This window comes from Manis pentadactyla, chromosome 9 (genome assembly GCF_030020395.1).
Source record: "Manis pentadactyla isolate mManPen7 chromosome 9, mManPen7.hap1, whole genome shotgun sequence".
NCBI lineage: Eukaryota > Metazoa > Chordata > Mammalia > Pholidota > Manidae > Manis > Manis pentadactyla.
The window spans coordinates 129,093,251-129,112,962 of NC_080027.1; the positions used below are offsets into that span (position 1 = coordinate 129,093,251).

At 43.4% G+C, this 19,712-nt stretch overlaps 1 protein-coding gene across 2 annotated transcripts; it reads left to right on the top strand.

Annotated features, from left to right (window-relative positions):
* The first annotated feature begins 1,657 nt into the window (after window positions 1-1,657).
* LOC130684995 (uncharacterized) lies at window positions 1,658-19,338 on the top strand. 2 transcript variants are annotated; one of them, XM_057508171.1, is made up of 3 exons: window positions 1,658-1,792; window positions 11,613-11,765; window positions 16,839-19,338. In XM_057508171.1, the coding sequence occupies exon 3, from the start codon at window positions 16,900-16,902 to the stop codon at window positions 18,703-18,705; it is 1,806 nt and encodes a 601-aa protein (XP_057364154.1). In that variant the 5' UTR covers window positions 1,658-1,792; window positions 11,613-11,765; window positions 16,839-16,899; the 3' UTR covers window positions 18,706-19,338. The 2 variants fall into 2 exon arrangements, with proteins under 2 accessions (XP_057364154.1, XP_057364153.1); XM_057508170.1 differs by having other exon boundaries at window positions 1,664-1,792; window positions 11,588-11,765.
* Window positions 19,339-19,712: the final 374 nt, after the last annotated feature.

Sequence of the window (19,712 nt, forward strand, 5' to 3'; positions counted from 1 at the left end):
GATGGCTTCCAACACCACAGGGAAGAATGAAGCCTTCTGCTGGCCCAAAGCCGATGCCTTCATAATCACAAAGAAGCTGTTAGAAACCATTTCTCATGTGGGGTACACCTGTGACTTCCAGTGATCAAGGCACCAGCTTCACTGGGCAAATCACCATACATTTCACTGTACAAACTGTAGTGAAATGTAATGGATGTACCCCAATTTTCCAAAGCATTCATCTGCTGAAAGACATCCTGATTTCTTTTAAGTTTTTAGCCTTTATGAACAGAGCTATTATGTAAAACTGCATGGTGGCTTTTGTTGGGGCATAGTTTTTCAAAGCAGTTGTAAAAATACTGGCGATGTAATTCTTGAATGTCAAGGTGAGACCTTTTCTTAATTGTAAAATATTTTTAATGGCTAATTTTTGTTTTATGGATTTTTCTATATCTTGAGTACAAATCCTTTATCAGAAATGTATTTTGCAAATATTTTCTTTTAGTTTGTGTCTTGTGTTTGGGTTCTCTGAGCAAGGTCTTTTAGAGTAGAAATTATAACTCTATAAAGCACATGTGATTATTTTTCTTTTGCGGATAGGCCTTTGGTGTTGGGTTCAGCAAGGTTGTGTAGATTTTCTTGCTTTACCTACAAATTTTATAATTTTGCATCTAAAATTTGCCTGTGAAGAATTTTTTTATCAGTGTACCACTAAAAATTTTTTAAAATTAAAGTATTATTGACATACAGTATTATGAAGATTTCACATGAAAGAACACTGCGGTCACTACATCCACCCATATTATCGAGTCCCCTCCATGCCTCATTGCAGTCACTGTCCATCAGTGTAGTAAGATGCCGCAGAGTCACTACTTGTCTTCTCTGTTCTACACTGTCTTCCCTGTGGTCCCCCACACCATGTGTGCCTATCATAATACCACTCAATCCCCTTCTCCCTCCATTCTCACCTGCCCTCCCACACCCCTCCCCTTTGGTAACTGCTAGTCCCTTCTTGGAGTCTGTGAGTCCGCTTCTGTTTTGGTTCTTCATTTTTACTTTGCTGTTATACTCCACAATTGCGGGAAATCATTTGGCATTTGTTTTTCTCCACCTGGCTTATTTCACTGAGCATAATATCTTCCAGCTCCATCTATGTTCTTGCATATGGTAGGATATGTTTATTCTTATGGTTAAGTAGTATTCCATTGTGTTTATGTACCACACCTTCTTTATACATTCATCTCCTGATGGACACTTAGGTTGCTTCCATATCTTGGCTCTTGTAAAAAGTGCTGCATCAAATATAGGGATGCATATGCCTTTTGGAATCTGAGAAACTATATTCTTTGGGTAAATTCCTAAGAGTGGAATTACCGGGTCAAATGGTATTTCTATTTTTATTTTTCTAAGGAACATACCTATGGGGAATTTCGAGTTAATCTTGGTGTAAGTTGTAAAGCCTTTGCCTACTTCATTTCACTCATGTCACTCTCAATCAAAGTGGAGAAGACACAGGAAATTTGTGCCCATTGCGGCTTGAATTTCCAAAGATTTGTGGTTCATCAGTTTAGCCACAAGGGGGCACCACCTTTCCTGAACTGTAAGCGCGCATCCTGCAATGCTCACCGTGACCTACAAGCGGCGCCTCTGCCCTCTTTGTGGACAAGCAGGGCTCATGCGCGGTCAGGACGCAGGCCTTTTCTCCTGGCTCTGACCAGTGCTGGAATTGCTCCGGCTCCCATGCAGCTCCGTGACACCGCTGGCCGCGTCCGCAGGGACAGCTTGGTTTCCTGAGGAGCTGCGGTAGGGAAAGGTAAGGAGAAGCTTTCCGTGCATCTCCTGCTGAGTGCTCTTCTTCAGGGGCCTGGAGAGGAAGGCCTGTGATGGCAAATGGAGTCTTTGAGGAGTCTGAGCCAAGACGGGTGCGGCTGAGTTCAGGGTGTGGCGGGCGGCACTCAGGGAGAGTTCGGGCCCGGGCTGAGACAGGGCTGGGGCGGGTATGTGTTGTCCAGCGCTTCCCAGGGAGCCTGTGTCTCCACGCTGCGTGCCTCGGACCCCGTGCAGTGGGTGGATTGTCCACACCTGTGGAACACCCTCCGGGCTGCAGGAATCCTTCCTAACAAGGCTCTGAAATGGGAATGGGGGCGGAGGGTACTTGGCTGCTTAAGCGGCTCGCTTACCTGTGCTTCAGCCTTTGCTGAGCACCCAGCAAACAGGGTGGTTTGCCGGGAAGGGTCCCCGTGTTGGGGGTACACCTGGGAGGCCCCCCTGGGCACAGCATGGCGCTGACCCAGCCTGGCTCCCTGAGGGCAGCCCACACCCACGGCCTGCGATCGGGGCCTCGTGAGCCGGTTCTTAATATCGAGCAGGTTGGGGGATGAAGGGCTCCTGGTGTTCTGTTTCGACTCCCGCTTCTGCTTTGTCGCCACATGGGGTCTCCGTTGCTACAGATCCAGTGTAGTGGGAGGTCAGGGCACGATGCCCAGGCTCTGCTTCCTCATGATGGCTGTGAGGATGGGGTCCTGTGTGGTTCTATCCAGCCTGTAGGGTGTTTGATTCTTTGTGAAGTGTGGTGGAATTTCAATGGGGTGTCCCACGGAGTCTGAAGTTTCCTATTCGTGGAGAGGAATTGTAATAACCAACCCCCCCCCACGCCCCATCCTAGTCTGCAGTGTCCACAGTGTTCAGGTCTCAAGCTTCAAGCCTCCCGCCTCATTGGTTAGGCTTGTCCTTAGGTACTTCATTCTTTATGATGCAGTTGTAAAGGGCATTGTTTTCTTAATGTCTCTTCCTGATGGTTGGTTATTGGTGAACAGAAACAAACAACAACTGTATGTTGATTTTGTATCCTGCAAGATTATTGATTTTATTTTTAGCTGTAACAGGTTTTTGGTGGAGCAGTGTGGAAATTGGAATTTAAAAATCCCAGTGTTCCACTCCAGGTCGTCCCAACACCCAAGCCCAGTGTCTGCAAGGGAATTTTACCACGTGCCTTGTAGTGACTCCCGCAGGCTAAGTAGTGGAAAACTTCAGGTGAACTGAATGGGGAGGTCTTGGCCTCTGTGACTGGGTGTGATGTCTGCTTTGCTTTTCTGGTGCAGGTCTGGCATGGTTGTTCTGCAAAGTAATTTACTTTCCAGCAATTTCAAGCACACAGAAAACTTGCAATGTCTGTACAAAGACTCTTTACACTAAATGCCCCATGGTCCCACTTTACCACACCTGCCACTTCACACAAAATTCTCTTGGTCTCTACCCTAAATAGGGACAAGTTTATAGGGAGCCACCACCTGACCCTAAATGAGGGAAGTATTAGTGTCTCCACATGATAATCCAGCGCACAGACCCAGCACAGCTGTTTCCACCTACCCCAGCTGTGTGCAAATGTCTTTCTATTCTGATCACATTTCCTTTTTCTGGAACTGTTCCAGGGACTTTAGTTCAGATGGGCTCTGCCAGATCTCACGTAAGTGGGATCACATAGTATTCATCCTTCTTTGACTGGTGCATTTCACTGAGAAAATTGGCTTTAGGGTCCATCCATGCAGCAGGTGCCAGGATGCCCTTGTTCACTCCATTGTGTGGAGACCACACTTTGTTCATCCATTTGTCTGTGGACACGTGGGTCTTCTCCACCTTTTAACCATTGTGAGTCATGCAGTTGTGAACATATGTGTCCAAATTTCTAAGTCCCTGCTTTTGGCAGATGCCCTGTGGTTTGGGCAGATGCCCTGAAATGGAATTGCTGCTCATATATTAACTGTATGTTCAAGTTTCTGGGGACACCTTCCCCCCCCACACTGTTTTCCAGGAGGCTGTGGACCATTTTCCTTTCTGTATATGGCAGAAAAATGCAGTTTATGGATCAACCCGTTTTTATCCATCCATTCACCCCTTGATGGGCATTTGAGTTGTTTCTGACTTTTTGCTGCGCTGATCAAAGCTGCCAAGAACTCGTGGGCCAGTTTCTGTTTGAACATCATAGTCATTTCTTTGCAGTATTATCTAGGAGTGGGTGTAGAACCACAATTAGGTAATTGTATTTTATCTTTATGAGGAAACACCAAGGTGTTGTACACAGGCTGCCCGTTTTACATTTCCACAAGCAAAGGTTAGGGGCTCCAGTTCTTCTGCATCCTTGGTAATGTGTGATTTTCAGTTTTCCTGATTATAGCCATTCCCATGTGTGTGCAGGGAATTCTATGTGACACCTTTCCATGTGCTTGTTGGAGCATTTGTATGTCTTGGAGTCTCTCATCCATTTAAAAAGTTGGGATGTTGTCTTGTTGCACTGTACAAGTTCATGGCACATGCACATGTACAAGTTATGACAGTGTCACAGTGTTTCATTTACTGCTCACTTTGTACTAAGATTTGATTTTGGGAAGACTGTGCCTCCAGCTTTGATTTTCTTTATCAAGATTCTGCTCAAGGGCTCATTGTGGTCCCTTGCAATTTAATATGTGACAGGATCAGCTGGAGCAATTCTTAGCAAAAAGCTTTGGGAATTTTCATAGGAACCACATTGAGTCTGTAGGGTGCATTTGTGCCATTGCCATCTTAGAGATATTAAGTCTGCCATCACCACAGCAGGACCTTACATTTATTTAGCTTTTCTTTATTTTTCCTATTATCAATGTTTTATAATTTTAAATGCATAATACTTGCACTTAAATTAAGTCTGTTCCCATGTTTATTATTAATGTTGACATTATTTAGTAGAGAATTAAAAAATTCCTTTTGTGATTATTCATTGCTAATGTATACAAGGAAAACATGTTTGTGTAATGTTCTTTTTCCTTGTAACTACGCTTAGTTAATTTAGAAGCTTACATTTGGAATTTAAGGGTTCAGAGCTTTGGGATTTAATAATTTAGATATTTAGGATTAAAATAATACTGCCTAATACTTAATAAATGTAGGATTGGAACACAGTGAAGAGTAGGGTTTGTCGTAAGGGTTTTGTTTGAAATAAGACAATAGGAAGAGAAGGGGTTAGAACTATGGATAGGGTACAGGAATGGGTTAGTGTTAGGGTTAGGGTAATGTGATAGAGTGAGGCTATCAAATACAGCTAGGAGGCTTCAAACAAATTCCAGCCCTTTTCGACATCTTCCTCAGACTTTGCAGGCATGAAAGTGGTCTCATGCTGCCTGGTAGTTCTGCTGGGTTCAGAATCCTAGGTGGGAAATCTTTCTGGCCACCCAGCTTTATTATCATCTTCTCTTCAGTGCTGCAGTGGACAAGTCTGAGGTCATTTTCCATGATCTTTTGCATGTTTTTGTCATTTTCTTCTGTGCTAGTATTTTAGGTCTCTTACTCATGTTTATCCTAGAAATTGTTGGTGAATTAGCCACAATGTAAACTATTTTTCCTTCATTGAGTTGAGTGCTCAGTGGGTCTTTATAACCTAAGATTATGTGGTTGAGTTATTCAATATGTTCTTATAGTATTTCCTTTGAAGATTTTCTCCTGTTTCCCTTTTTTTGACTGCATATTAATTTTTGTATAAAACTTTTTAACATTGATTTTCCAGTGTTCTTACCTTTTTCTCTGTATTGTCCACTTCTCTAACTTTTTGTTCTCCTTTCCATGAGATTTCTTTAACTAAGCTTTATATCCTTACCTTGAATTTTTTGTTTCTTTTCCATTCTTCCTGATTTTTTTTCATTTAATAGTAGGCTCTTATGAGATGAATGCAGTATCTTAGCTCAACGGAGATATTAAGTATGATTTCTTTGAAGTTTTCTTCTTTTACCAGTATTGTCTGTTTCTACTATTATACTTTTTTTCACGTTATTTTGGTCTTTTGTCCTAATTATCTTGGTCTTACTCAGATGTTTGGTGATCCTTCTCTTTCGCTTATGTAAGAGGTGAAGCACTGGAGATCTATCAAGAAATGGAGTGTGCCCATTTGTGACACGTGCGCCTCTATGTCTGCGGGCTTGTTTTCTGCCGGATTTTGTAGGGTGACTGGGTCCCCAGGTGGCGTTCTCATTGCAGATACTGATAGTTTATCTGTAAGTCTTTTCAGTAGATGGTTAATTTTCCCAGAGGATGGCCCCTCGGTCTCTTGTTTTGGGAGTATCAGCCCAGATACTGGAGCTCTTGACCTGTGTGGAGAGAGTTCCTGTAGGCCTGGAGGATCTCATGCTCTGACATGCACATGTTTACTTTCTAATCTTGTTTTCACCCCTATTTTCTTCACTGCTGGTGTTACAATTTTGTTGCTCTACAACAAAGGGGACAGTGGACTATCCTTGGAGTCTAACTACACCTTGTACAGGCTTTTAAATGGTCTCCCTGTTTCTGCTTTTGCCACACGCCACCTTTACAGGTGGTCCCTGCAGCCTGTTTATGTTGATGCTGCCTCCTCAGATACGGAGGTTTGGCCATCCTCTGTGTCTCACATCCCTCACCATTTCAACATACATTTTGCATATGTTGTGGTGCAGGGATCTAGATGTCCCCTAGTTTTAATTTAAAAAAATGGAGTTCAATTTTTTTAAAAGGCTTGTTCTGTTGACTATTCAAGAAAATAAACGTGGTAGAGACATCTTTGCTCTATCATCATAAAAGTAGAAGCCCTTTGAACAGAGGAATTTCAAAGCCTTTTGAGTAGAGAAATGTTTTGAATGAATAAGAGAATGTAATGTTATGAAAGTTCTCTGTCCTTACTTTCACCTCTTTGTGACACTCTAAATCTCTGTGCATCTTTGCCCTACAGTATCTGTGGGAGTTTGTACAGATAGACTGGAAGCTGGTTAGAGGGTTTCATATTGACCAAACTGTGCCAAATAAATGGCATATTTTCGGCTTGGGTAATGTTAGACCCATAATGCTGGGGTGTACACTCTGTCCTTACTCTGTTGTGGCATGAGTTTGGAAGACAGTGTCTGCTCTGATCAAGGTCAAGCAGGTTTGAGACAAAAGCAAAAGGCTTAGAGGGCAGCTACCCATGGCCTCATTCATTCCACCTTCTTTTGTACAGCTTGCTTAACCCATGATGCTCTATGACTAGTCTTATCTGGTGATAATGTATTTAAACCTACCGCATCGCAAGTTACAGGATCCAGTGAGCATGAAGACTCTGTTTCCTGGAACTGTTTGGAAACTTATGTATTTTAAACAAATGAGTTAGGCCTGCAGACATAAATGGCTGCTAAGCTCCTTGGTATCCAGTGTGGAAAATTGCCTTCTCTCTGTCCTCAGCATTTGAATATGCTGCCTATTGGGAGGAATTCTCCACTGAAAAGAAGCTCCCTGGCATGCCCAGTCAGTTCTTCCCACCCCAGAATCTGAACACTGAGGGAACAGTACAGAAACAGAGGACCAGTTGGAGGTGGTAGTAAGTGCACAGGGGTGATGGGCTGATCCTGGGGTAAGGTCAGGTGTGTTCTTGGGTACAGTCATGGAAATTCATTCTAAGTAAACTGGTCCTCTGCCTTTAGTGTGAATTCTGTGAGCTCCTACTGTACCGCCACGGTTTCCTATCCCTTTTATGTTGCCAGTGTTCATTTCTGTTGTTTGTAGTTAAGAACCGGATTGGCACAGACTGGTTGTTCTGGGTATTTCCCTCTGGTGTCCCACCGTGAGCTAGATTTCTCTCTTGAAATGGGGTGCCAACACTTAGTCTTTTCTGAGAAGCTTTAGTGTCTGATTTGGACTTTAGGAAACTCAGGTCCTCATGTTCAAGGTTTTTAAACTTTGTTGTTTCTCTGTGGAACTCGCATGTGTGGAATGCACCAGAAATGAAAACACACACATCTACTACACCATAGGAGAATATTTGCTCCCCTTTCATTTCTTGTCTTATCTTTACAGGGAAAAAATGATGTGTGTTTCATTAAATATTTTTTTAATTTTGTTTTTCATTGAAAATTTTTCTTGTGGTTAAAACATATTACAGAATTTACTATCTTAACTGCTTTTAATTGTACATTTCAGTAATGTTAAGTTATTCACATTGTAAAACACATTTCCAGAATTTTTTCATGTAAGTGTTGTTTGATCATAAAGAGAGGATGGCTCAGTTGAGAGAAAGAAGACTGTTTTTATAGAAGAATAACCTTTTATCCATTTTCCATGAAGCAAGTTAAAAGATTATTTATCTTTTAAAACTTTTGAATTTTTGTAATTTTAGATGATACTTGTGGAGTATTAATTTTGTACCTAAACATTAGTTATATTGGTAACCAAATAAGTTTATATAAAAGTTTCCTTATGTAAGTAATGATTTGGGGCCAAGTGTGACAGCATTTCCCCTTTTTACTTTGTTAATTGGATCCTGAAGTAGACTGGAGATGGTTGCAGCTGGTCTTGAGGAGGTGCAGAAAGGCTCATTAGCCAGCAATGGTTCATTGTGGCATCTTTTCTTTTCTTTTCCATGAATGGAGACAAGATGTATTAGCATCTTCTAACCACTGGTGGAGACTCAGAAGTGCACCACAAAATCTCCTACGTTTTATGAAGCTGTGTTGTTCCCATGTGAAGGGTTTATGTAAGACTTTTGGGAAGATCATAGTGAGGGATATATTTAGAGTATTTGGGGTTGTCTTTTGAAGCATGAGGAACCAACTCTCTTAATTAGAAGATTTCAAATCCCTGATTCATACTTAGATTATACAAAAGAAAGAGTTATTCATATGTATGTGTGTCACACACACACATTCCCACACATAAATATATGAAATGCTGTTTAGACAACGGTCTCACAGGAAGTTGTTAGAAAGAGTTATTTAAAGTTTTCAAACTGAACTGGTTACTCAGTGGTCTTTTTGTCATTATTTCTTTTTCCCAGCACTAAAATGAATATGAAAGCAGTGAATATTAGAAAAATGAGAATGAGAAAGTAGAGTGGGAGTAATCAGTTTTATCTTTCAAGAAAGACAGCAAACATTTGGTCTATGTGTTTTTTTAAATATTAAGATATTACTGATATACTCTCTTATGAAGGTTTCACATGAAAAACAGTGATTGTTTACTACAATCACCCATATTATTGAGTCCGCCTATACATCTTTTTTTTTTGGATCATACTGTATATACCATTTTGTGTCCTCCTTTGTTGTCTAACAAAAATAGTTTCCAAATACAGGTAACTTATTTTTAGATACATGTCATTCCTTTAAAGGATTATTATCGTTAATGTAATCATTTCTCTGCTATGGGCTATTTTTTTTGTTACTAGCCATATTAGTTTGCAACTGGCAAGCTATTCCAAAGAGTTTGTAAATTGAATGTTATTTTAGAAAGTACATTTTCATATTAGGCTATTTCACTATTTGTTTTAGTCCTTTGTCAAAAACAAAAATACTTTGGGGCATTCTGTTGTCAGGCTATGATGGGTTATGTTGGTGGCACCGGATGAGTTCAAGGTCAAGAAATAGTCAATTGGTGAAATGGAAACTAGGAAAAGTTAAGATGATTATTATCTGTGTTGCTGGCAAAACCATAATTGTTTTCCTCAGGGCCTAGGACTTCCCAAAGTCACAGAATAAAGATAGCTCTCTGCCCAGAGCGTTAATTTGACTTGAGGATTTTGAATACACTGTGGAACATAACAAGTTTTAGTAGCAAGACAAACACTGATATATTGTGGGGCAGGATGCCTTGACTGATTTCCCTGAATGTTTAAGATTAAAATGCCATATTCAATTTAAGAAATTTAAGATTTAAGAAATTTTACATTAGAAGGGCTACTTCAAAGTATATACTCCAGTCCCCTATATCCTGAGTTGGGCCATTTGACGAATACTTTAGACTTTGTGTGCCACATAGTTCTCTCCTGCATATTCTGTTTGGTTGTTTTGTTTTGGTTTCTAACCCTTTAAAAATGACAACAGCACACTTGCTCACAGGCCCTTCCATTGCTAACACCTGCTGTAGACAGTCCATTCACATTTCCTGCTACCTCCTGGGGCTCCTCAGTGATCACACTTGAGAAACACAGGCTTTGCTGTTCCCAAACTCTCCTTCATGAAAATTAAGCATATATTTAGGCAGAAAGGAAAAGAATGTAGTAATGGACAGAAATTTTGACGTATGTTGAAGCCCAACTGCTGCAGCAGTTATGTGCTAATAGCTGTTCAGAGACAAAAAGGGAAGCTAAAGTTCCAAATTTCATTGTTGTTCACAGGAGATTTTGCTCTGTCTTTAAAATGTACACATTATTAATATAGGGTTAATGGCTACATCTACAGAGTTAAGCACTGCAAGTAGCCCCACCCCATTTGCCTCACGTCATTACCCAGTTGGTTGCCAAATTCTGTCTTTTCACCTCCTGCATAAGTCGGTACTGTTTCTGTCTCAAAACCCAATCTGAGCAGGCCTTGTTGTTGATCTTCCTCTAATTGACCAGGACTCTCATTATTTCTCTCTCCCCCATGCCCAGAAAACCTTATTACTCTTAGGACATTTATTATCTTGGAGTGTTTTTGTTCGTTTCTTTGCCTTCATCTAGGCTCTGAGTACCTTGTGCTTCTGCTCAGCTGGCTCTGTGGTGTCTTTACTGTAGTGTCTGTCACCTGTTGTGATGCTAGGAACACAGAACATACTCAACAAAAATTGTTATGTGAAGGGGCAATAGCTACAGGTGTTTTCAGCTGAGTGTGTGTAACCAGTTCTTTTGGGTCTTGCCTCATGCAGCATTTGCACTCTTGTTCTAATAGCAGAGCCAAGTGTCTCCAAAGCAAGCTTACTAAACCTTCTGGTTTTTATGATGAAATCTGTTTGGGAAATTGCCTCAATTAGAAGCTCGCATATCCTGCAGTTAATATTTTCTTAGGAAATTTGATCTGAATTTAAAAATAAGTATTATTCTGTCTAAAACATCACTTACCTAATCAAGGAGTTCTTCACTTGTCTTACCTTCTCTCCGAATGTTTAATCTTCCATTTTCACTTTACTGAGATGTCTGCCACAGTGTTCTACAGTGATGAGGATCTGGGGCATGTCTTCCTTAAAAACAATGCCTTGTGCTGTGAATATTGAAAGGCCACCCCGGTTTTGCTTCCAGCCATTTATCTTAAGTAATCCAAACCGGTGATTTTCTTTCCATTAAAATTTTTGTCTCATTCTTAACCTTAGGCATCAAAGTTAATGAAAAGGAAACAGAACGCTTAAGTTACTAGGGCCATGTTAATGCCAATGTTCAGACAGTAAAGCCTGTTGACAGGAGGGTCAAAGGTAAAGAGTAAGTTTTCCTCTGCCCCTATTTTCATGTGACCTCTCCCAGGTCAGCAGGATATATCTTCTTTATGAGGTTCTGCTTGCAGTTTTATGATCACCCTGTCCCTCATACTAGTGTTTACATTCCTTGATTTTATATTTGGACAGTGTTGGTAGCCATACCTGCCGCACCCAAAAATGGCGCCCAGCTTGAGAAAAGGTTGTAGGTAAAACAAAGACTACTTCTGGATAATCCCGCCACTTCCTGGCCGCATACCACATGCTAATTAGACCTTCACCTACTAGCCAATTGGCGTATTGTAGCAGCTATGCTAATGAAGCATCACAGGCAGCGCGCAATCAGCTTGGAGCATGAGAGCTATATAGCTAGCCCAGTCTTTTCCTTTGGGTCCTTCCCCTGATGATTGTATCACAAAAGAGCTGAAGATTAAAGCTTTCTGCAGAAGAATCCTGCTGTTGTTGCGTGCTGTTCTTGCTGGCGAGGACGGGGCGCGCGACAAGTGGTGCCGAAACCCGGGAACCAGAACATCACCGGCACCGGGAGGACCCTTCAGACATCTGGAGAAGATTCAGAACTGCAGAGATAGCCCGGAGAGGTAAGTTCCGAGAGACGCGCTTTTAAGGGAGGTGGCTGATGGTTCTCTGTAAATAAAGAGGCACCATGGGAAACGCACCATCGTTAGTCTCAGCATTACAGGCAGTTCTCAAAGAGCGAAATTTGAAGGTCTCCACCAAAGTTTTAGGATCATTTGTAAAAGAAGTAGACTGTGTTGCCCCCTGGTTTATCTGTTCAGGGTCCCTCTCCATCCCGAGCTGGGACAAGTTAGGGAAAGATCTTGATAGAGAGGAAGAAGAGGGACACTTGAGAGGAGGCACTAGACCACTATGGAAATTAATTAGGGCCTGCCTGCAGGATGAAAAATGTGAAGAGGTGATAAAAGCAGGTCAGAGAGCCTTGTCAGACATACAAGAAAGCATGTCAGAAACGGAACGGGAGACAGAGCTAGCTCGCGGCCGAAAGAGGACCGCTAAAACGAAAGTTAAGAAACCCCAGAGTGAGGGAGAGAGCCCGTCTAGGGCAAAAGCGAAAGAGCCCCGAGAAGCAGGTGACGACCGCCTCGGAGAAAATAGCAAATACCCCTGGAAAGAGTTGAGAGAGCTCCAACTTTCCAATAACGAATCAGAGGATGAGTTAATATCCTCGGAGGAGGAAGAAGAGACTAAAAAAGCGAAAGACGGAAGTAAGGGAACCAGCAAGACGGAGAGACAGTCTAAAGAGAAAGTAAAACCAGGGCGCTCCTCATCGCCCTCTGCCCCGCCGCCATATGCGAGCGGCGCGCATTCCTTTTGTGCTCCAGAAGATTTAAGAGCAATTAGACAGATGTTCCCCATAATAGAGGACAATGCAGGGGTACGTGCCCATCAACCCCTTACCCATAAAGAGGTTAAAGACCTCGCAGAGGCTGTTCGGACCTATGGAGTCAGTGCTAATTACACCCTAGCGCAGATTGAAAGGCTGGCGGAATCAGCTATGACACCCTCAGACTGGCAATATGTAGCAAAAGCTTGTCTTTCTAGCATGGGACAGTATATAGAGTGGAAGGCACTATGGCATGATATAAGCATGACCCAGGCGTGTGATAACGCTGCTGCGGGGGAACCCACGTGTCATTGGTCCTATGATATGTTGACAGGCCAGGGACAGTGGGTAGCCAACCAGACCGCTTTTCCTGTACCGTTATACACACAGATAAATGCGTGTGCTACTAAGGCATGGAAGGCCCTCACTAACAAAGGACAAGTGTCAGGTAATTTAACAAAAATACTTCAGGGACCAAGCGAGCCATTCTCAGACTTCGTCGCTCGCATGATGGAAGCTGCAGGCCGAGTGTTTGGAGATCAAGAACAGGCCATGCCCCTTGTCCAACAACTTGTGTTTGAACAGTGCACCAGAGAATGCAGACAGGCAATTACCCCCTGGAAACAGAAAGGATTGACTGCTTGGCTGAAAGCTTGCAGGGAGATAGGAGGGCCCCTCACCAATGCAGGCCTAGCCGCCGCTATATTGCAAAGCTATAAACAAGCAAAAACCCTTAATGGGAATGTTAAGTGTTTTCAATGTGGACAACTAGGTCACATGAAGAGAGACTGTAGAGGCCCAAACTTCGAACAGATGGCCCAGAAAACCCCTGGAGTGTGCCCAAGATGTAAGAAGGGCAGGCATTGGGCTAAAGAATGCCGATCTGTCAAGGACATAGATGGCAAACCTTTAGAGCCGCCAAAAAACTCCCAGAGGGGCCCTCGACGCCAGGGCCCGCAAATATATGGGGCAGCCAGCACACCAGTGTCCTTCAGGAGCAGCACAGCCCCCCAAGGAGAGCTACTCCAGGTTCAGCAGGATTGGACATCCGTGCCACCACCAGAATAGTGTTAACTCCACAGATGGGATTTCAACCCATCCCCTCAGACTTTAAAGGCCCCTTACCACCAGATACAGTAGGGTTGCTCTTGGGGCGCTCTTCTGCTACCTTGAGAGGCCTTGTAGTTCACCCCGGGGTTATTGATCAAGACTACGAAGGACAGGTAAAAATCATGTGTTCAGCCCCCAGAGGAATTTACCCTATCTCCCCTGGGGATCGCATTGCCCAACTTTTAGTTTTGCCTAGTTTCCATGCCAAGTATTCAGCTGCCACAGATAAGAGAGGAGAAAAAGGTTTTGGTTCTTCTGATTACAGTTCAGCCTTTATAGCGCTAGACCTGGCAGATAGACCTAAATTGACCCTTACTGTAGAGGGAAAGAGTTTTGAAGGGATTTTAGACACTGGAGCAGATAAAAGTATCATCTCCGCCACCTGGTGGCCTTCGAAGTGGCCAGTAATCCAGTCTTCTCACTCTCTACAAGGCCTAGGGTATGAAGCTAGCCCCACCATTAGCGCCAGACCATTAAAATGGCAGGCGCCTGAGGGGCAAGAAGGTACAGTTACCCCTTATGTGCTCCCCCTACCGGTCAATTTATGGGGAAGAGATGTGATGCAAGTATTGGGACTGAAACTCATTAATGAATACTCCTCCCGTGCCCAAAGCATAATGATGGATATGGGATATATCCCTGGTAAAGGTCTAGGGAAGCACCAACAGGGACGTACAGAGCCTATCCTTCCCAAAGTAAAAAATGACCGTCATGGCCTGGGTTTTTCCTAGGGGCCATTGAAGACGCCATGCCCATACCTTGGCTTACAGAGGCCATATGGGTTCCTCAGTGGCCCCTATCCTCTGAGAAATTAGAAGCAGCTCACCATTTAGTACAAGAACAGCTCCAATTAGGACATTTAGAGCCCTCTGTATCTCCATGGAATACGCCCATATTTATGATCAGAAAAAAGTCAGGAGCATGGAGATTGCTTCATGACTTGAGAGCAGTAAATGCTCAAATGAGGCTATTTGGACCTGTCCAGCGAGGACTGCCACTTCTCTCTGCTCTACCCAAAGAGTGGAAAGTAATCATAATAGACATCAAAGATTGTTTCTTCTCCATACACCTAAACATCAAAGATAGAGAAAGGTTTGCTTTCACCCTGCCAGCTATTAATCATGAGCAACCAGACGCCAGATTTCAGTGGAAAGTCCTCCCTCAAGGGATGGCAAATAGCCCCACCTTATGTCAACTGTATGTTCAACAAGCGCTAGCACCAGTCCGCGAAAACTACCCCAAACTAAAAATCATTCACTATATGGATGATATCCTTCTCTGCTCCCCACAATCAGCAGAAGTAGAAGAGGCCTATGTAAAGCTCACTAAATCCCTAGAGACTTGGGGACTGAATATAGCCAGTGAGAAGGTCCAAAAATCTAGTGTTAGCAAATTCCTAGGAGCCACCATTTATACAGATGTAATTTGCCCCCAAAAGCTTGAGATAAGACATGATCAGCTGCGAACTTTGAATGATTTCCAGAAACTCCTAGGAGACATTAATTGGTTGCGGCCATTTTTAAAGATACCTACCACTGACTTGAAACCACTGTTTAAAATCCTAGGAGACTCACAACTAACATCTCCGCACTCCCTTACACCTGAGGCAGTGCAGGCTATCCATAAGGTAGAACAGGCCTTAATGACAGCACAATTGAATAGGATACAATTAAATGAACCTTTTGAATTATGCATTCTTCCTACTCCGGGACTGCCAACAGCAGTCTTGTGGCAGCAAGGACCACTGATCTGGATCCATCCCCAGGCCTCTCAGGCTAGAACAATAGAATATTACCCTGCTACCATAGCCAATCTCGCTCTAAAGGGAATAAAAACCTCAGTCACACATTTTGGAAAAGCTCCAAATACAATCATAACACCCTACAACAAAGAGCAAATACAAACATTATGCGCTATGAATGACGATTGGGCAATACTTGCTTACAGCTTTTCAGGAACATTTGATAATCATTTCCCTAAGCATCCTCTCCTTAATTTTGCTAAAGCTCATCCTTTAGTATTCCCTCGAATCATTAGCCACACCCCATTGCCGCACGGGGACACAGTCTATACAGATGGATCCAAGACAGGTACAGGTGCCTATGTCCATAACGGCAATATTGTGACAAAAAAGTATACACCCAATACTCCACAAATAGTAGAGTGCTACATAGTTTTGGAAGTACTGCAAACCTTTCATGGACCTTTAAATATTGTGTCAGATTCTAGCTATGTTGTCAATGCCGTTAATTCCCTAGAAGTAGCAGGACTGATCAAGGCATCCAGTTCAGTAGCTACCCTGTTCAAACAAATACAATCACAATTATTCCTTAGACGCTCTCCTTTATATATGACTCACATTAGAGCACATTCAGGCCTTCCCGGGCCTATGGCCCAAGGCAACCACTTAGCAGATCTTGCAACTAGAAGCATAGCTTTCCCTCTGCTAGACCCTGTCGCCACAGCTTCAAAATTCCACTCACAATTCCATGTCACTGCTGAAACACTGCGCAAGAGGTTTCGCATAACCAGAGCAGAAGCTAGGAACATTGTTCTTAGCTGCCAACACTGCTGTAGTTTTCTTCCCACACCTCATGTTGGGATCAATCCTAGAGGTATTAAGCCTTTACAGGTTTGGCAAATGGACGTAACACATATTTCTTCCTTTGGGAAGCTGAAATATGTACATGTATCTGTAGATACTTGTTCGGGAGTCATATTTGCCTCCCCATTGTCTGGAGAGAAAGTTTCCCATGTCATTCACCACTGTCTTGAGGCTTGGAGCGCATGGGGGTTGCCCAAAATCCTCAAAACTGACAATGGTCCCGCCTATACTTCTGCCAAATTTGCTCAATTTTGTCATCACATGGGGATTAAACATATCACTGGTCTTCCTTACAACCCACAGGGTCAAGGGATTGTGGAGCGCGCAAACCGCACTCTCAAATCCTATCTAATTAAACAAAAAGGGGGAATTGAGGACATACCCCCCACACCCAAAACAGCTATAGCCCTAGCACTCTTCACTCTTAATTTTTTGAACCTGGATGTTCAAGGCCATACAGCAGCGGACCGCCATAATCAGTGGCCAAAAGACCCACAAGAACTGGTAAAATGGAAGGATGTATTATCTAACCAATGGAAAGGCCCAGATCCAATTATAATAAGATCCAGGGGAGCTGTATGTATTTTCCCCCAGGGTGAAGAAAACCCCTTCTGGATCCCAGAGCGCCTGACAAGGAAGGTCCTGGACAAAGGAGATGACTTCTCTGTGCCTACTGATCCTGCTCTCATCGCTGGGAACCCCGATTCAGGGAGTACTGAGATGGGGAATATTGTCTGCCTTCCCTAAGCCTATACCAGTCCGCTATAACGCAGCAGTTTTTCCACGCTTTTTCACTACCAACTCTAGCATTAACTTGCCCTATTTAGCCCTAGACACAGTGACAGAGCCTTTGGGAGAAAACCGGACCTTTGTTACCAAAGGGACATTATGCTTCACCATTAATTCGAATTGTACAAACTGCATCTCCTTAAAGCAGAGAGTATACGGCTGGTATGATCCTAAAATATCCCCCTATTCTACTTTTGAAGTTATTTGGCTTAATGGTACCTTTGCCCGGCCTCACCCTCTTACTACAACCCACTGCTATGGAACCTCTAGCTCTAACAGACCTAAGCCTCCGCATTGCCATAAACCCTATCAGCCTAGGTATGCACCCCAGTGCCGGGGAGATTATGAAGGAGACACATGGCCTTGGACTGATTGTCAATCCCATATAGCTACATGGATAGACGAAGATCAACATTTCTCCCTCTCACCAGATATGTCTAGAGAGATCCTATGGAAAACCCAAGGAGAATCTGTTATTTCCCAAGACGTGTCGCTTAACCCATTCCATAAATGGATGTTATGTGGGACTAATGGGTCATGCTCTGACATTTCCTCCATTAGCTTTATTTTAGGAGGAAATAGAAGTTCAGGATATGTTTCACTCCAATTCAAATTTTTCAACCAGACTAGGACATCTAATACTCCAGGATGCAATTGTACGAGCTGCGCCGGCACTCAAAATCTCAACGCTAGCCTAGTGCAGTGTTTCGATAGTAGCCTTCGCCTTCCATATCGCATGTATCGCTTGTATCAAATCATCAATAACACCGCCCCTAAGACAGTCCCGCCTACCCCTGTCTGTCTCTATCCCCCGTTCCTGTTTATTCTGTCCAATTATAGTTTTGATCTGTGTTCCAATTCCACCTGCTTTTTATCACAATGTTGGGATGCACGTAAGTATACCAATGCCTTAGTAGCCCGAATTCCTCGCTGGGTCCCTGTCCCAGTTGATGCTCCTAACTCCATGACCCTGTTCCGTGAAAGAAGCGACTTTGGCATCACTGCCGCCATAGTAACCATCGTGTCTGTGGCTGCGGTGGCCGCCACTGCCGCCGCAATAGCTTTGGACACCTCTATTAAAACAGCTACTGAACTTAATAACCTTGCAGAATCAGTGTCTTCTGCCCTTGACCGTCAGTCTACTCTTGATGGCAAACTGAAGGGAGGAATAATGGTCCTCAATCAGCGAGTAGATCTAGTAGAAGAACAGATCGATGTGCTGTGGCAATTGGCCCAATTAGGTTGTGAGCAAAAATTTCGTGCTCTCTGCATTACCAGCGTTCAATATGAAAACTTTACGCGAGCAGCTAATCTGTCCCAAGGCCTATCTCGGTATCTTTCAGGAAACTGGTCCCAAGATTTTGAAGGAGCATTAGAAGAGCTACGGCGAGAGATAATCCACATCAACTCTACCAGAATAGATATCTCTGTGGCAGAAGGACTCTCTTCCTGGTTCCACAGAGCTCTCTCCCATGTTAAAGAGTGGGCGGGCATTGCTGGGATGGGTGTATTCATGCTTGGAGGTCTCATGCTCCTATTCTGGTTGTTGTGCAAGCTCAAAGCCCAACAATGGCAAGATAAGGTGGTAATTGCTCAAGCCTTGATGGCAGTAGAAATGGGCGCCTCTCCCCAAGTATGGCTCAACATACTCAAGAAAGAAGCGCAACTTTAGGTTAAGGTAGCCCTTGCACCCTGAGCCCTTGTGGCATTGCACCAGGTTAAGGTACCTGTTCGCTCACCCAAAGCTTCTCATAACTCGGTGCAAGAGGGTCATTGCACAGGCCCAGGCCCTTTGTACCGGGCGGTCCCAACGTCAGCTAGAGGGTGCAAGGCACTGCACTGCAAGAGGTCACGGGCCCCTCGGAGAGACATGCCTGATTGCATAGGGGTGGATGTCTACAAACCCCTCTCCGAAAATAAGACATCAGATGTTTCTGGAGATCAGGCCTCTATCTCCACCTCAGCTGACAAGTTCTGCCCTGAGTTTCAACTAAACAAAAAAGGGGGAGATGTTGGTAGCCATACCTGCCGCACCCAAAAATGGCGCCCAGCTTGAGAAAAGGTTGTAGGTAAAACAAAGACTACTTCTGGATAATCCCACCACTTCCTGGCCGCATACCACATGCTAATTAGACCTTCACCTACTAGCCAATTGGCGTATCGTAGCAGCTATGCTAATGAAGCATCACAGGCAGCGCGCAATCAGCTTGGAGCATGAGAGCTATATAGCTAGCCCAGTCTTTTCCTTTGGGTCCTTCCCCTGATGATTGTATCACAAAAGAGCTGAAGATTAAAGCTTTCTGCAGAAGAATCCTGCTGTTGTTGCGTGCTGTTCTTGCCAGCGAGGACGGGGCGCGCGACAGGACAGTATTTACTTCTTTCTTTAAAAGATGACAAATTTGCATTCTTAGAACTTCTCTCACCTCAGCCATTTGATTTATACATGCAAAATTGCTAGTTTTTAAGTCTCATTCTCTTCTGTAACTGTAATAACTATTATTAAGTAAAAATACAATACATGTTATATTTGTATTGTTTTAGACATGTAAATACTCTTCTCTACAGAGCTGTTCAGTTGTGTGAGCAGTGAGAGGAGGGCAAATAATCCTATTTTACCAAATTACTGTGGTTTAAGAACGACATAAATGTCAATAGCCAAGAGATTATCTTTCTTAATTG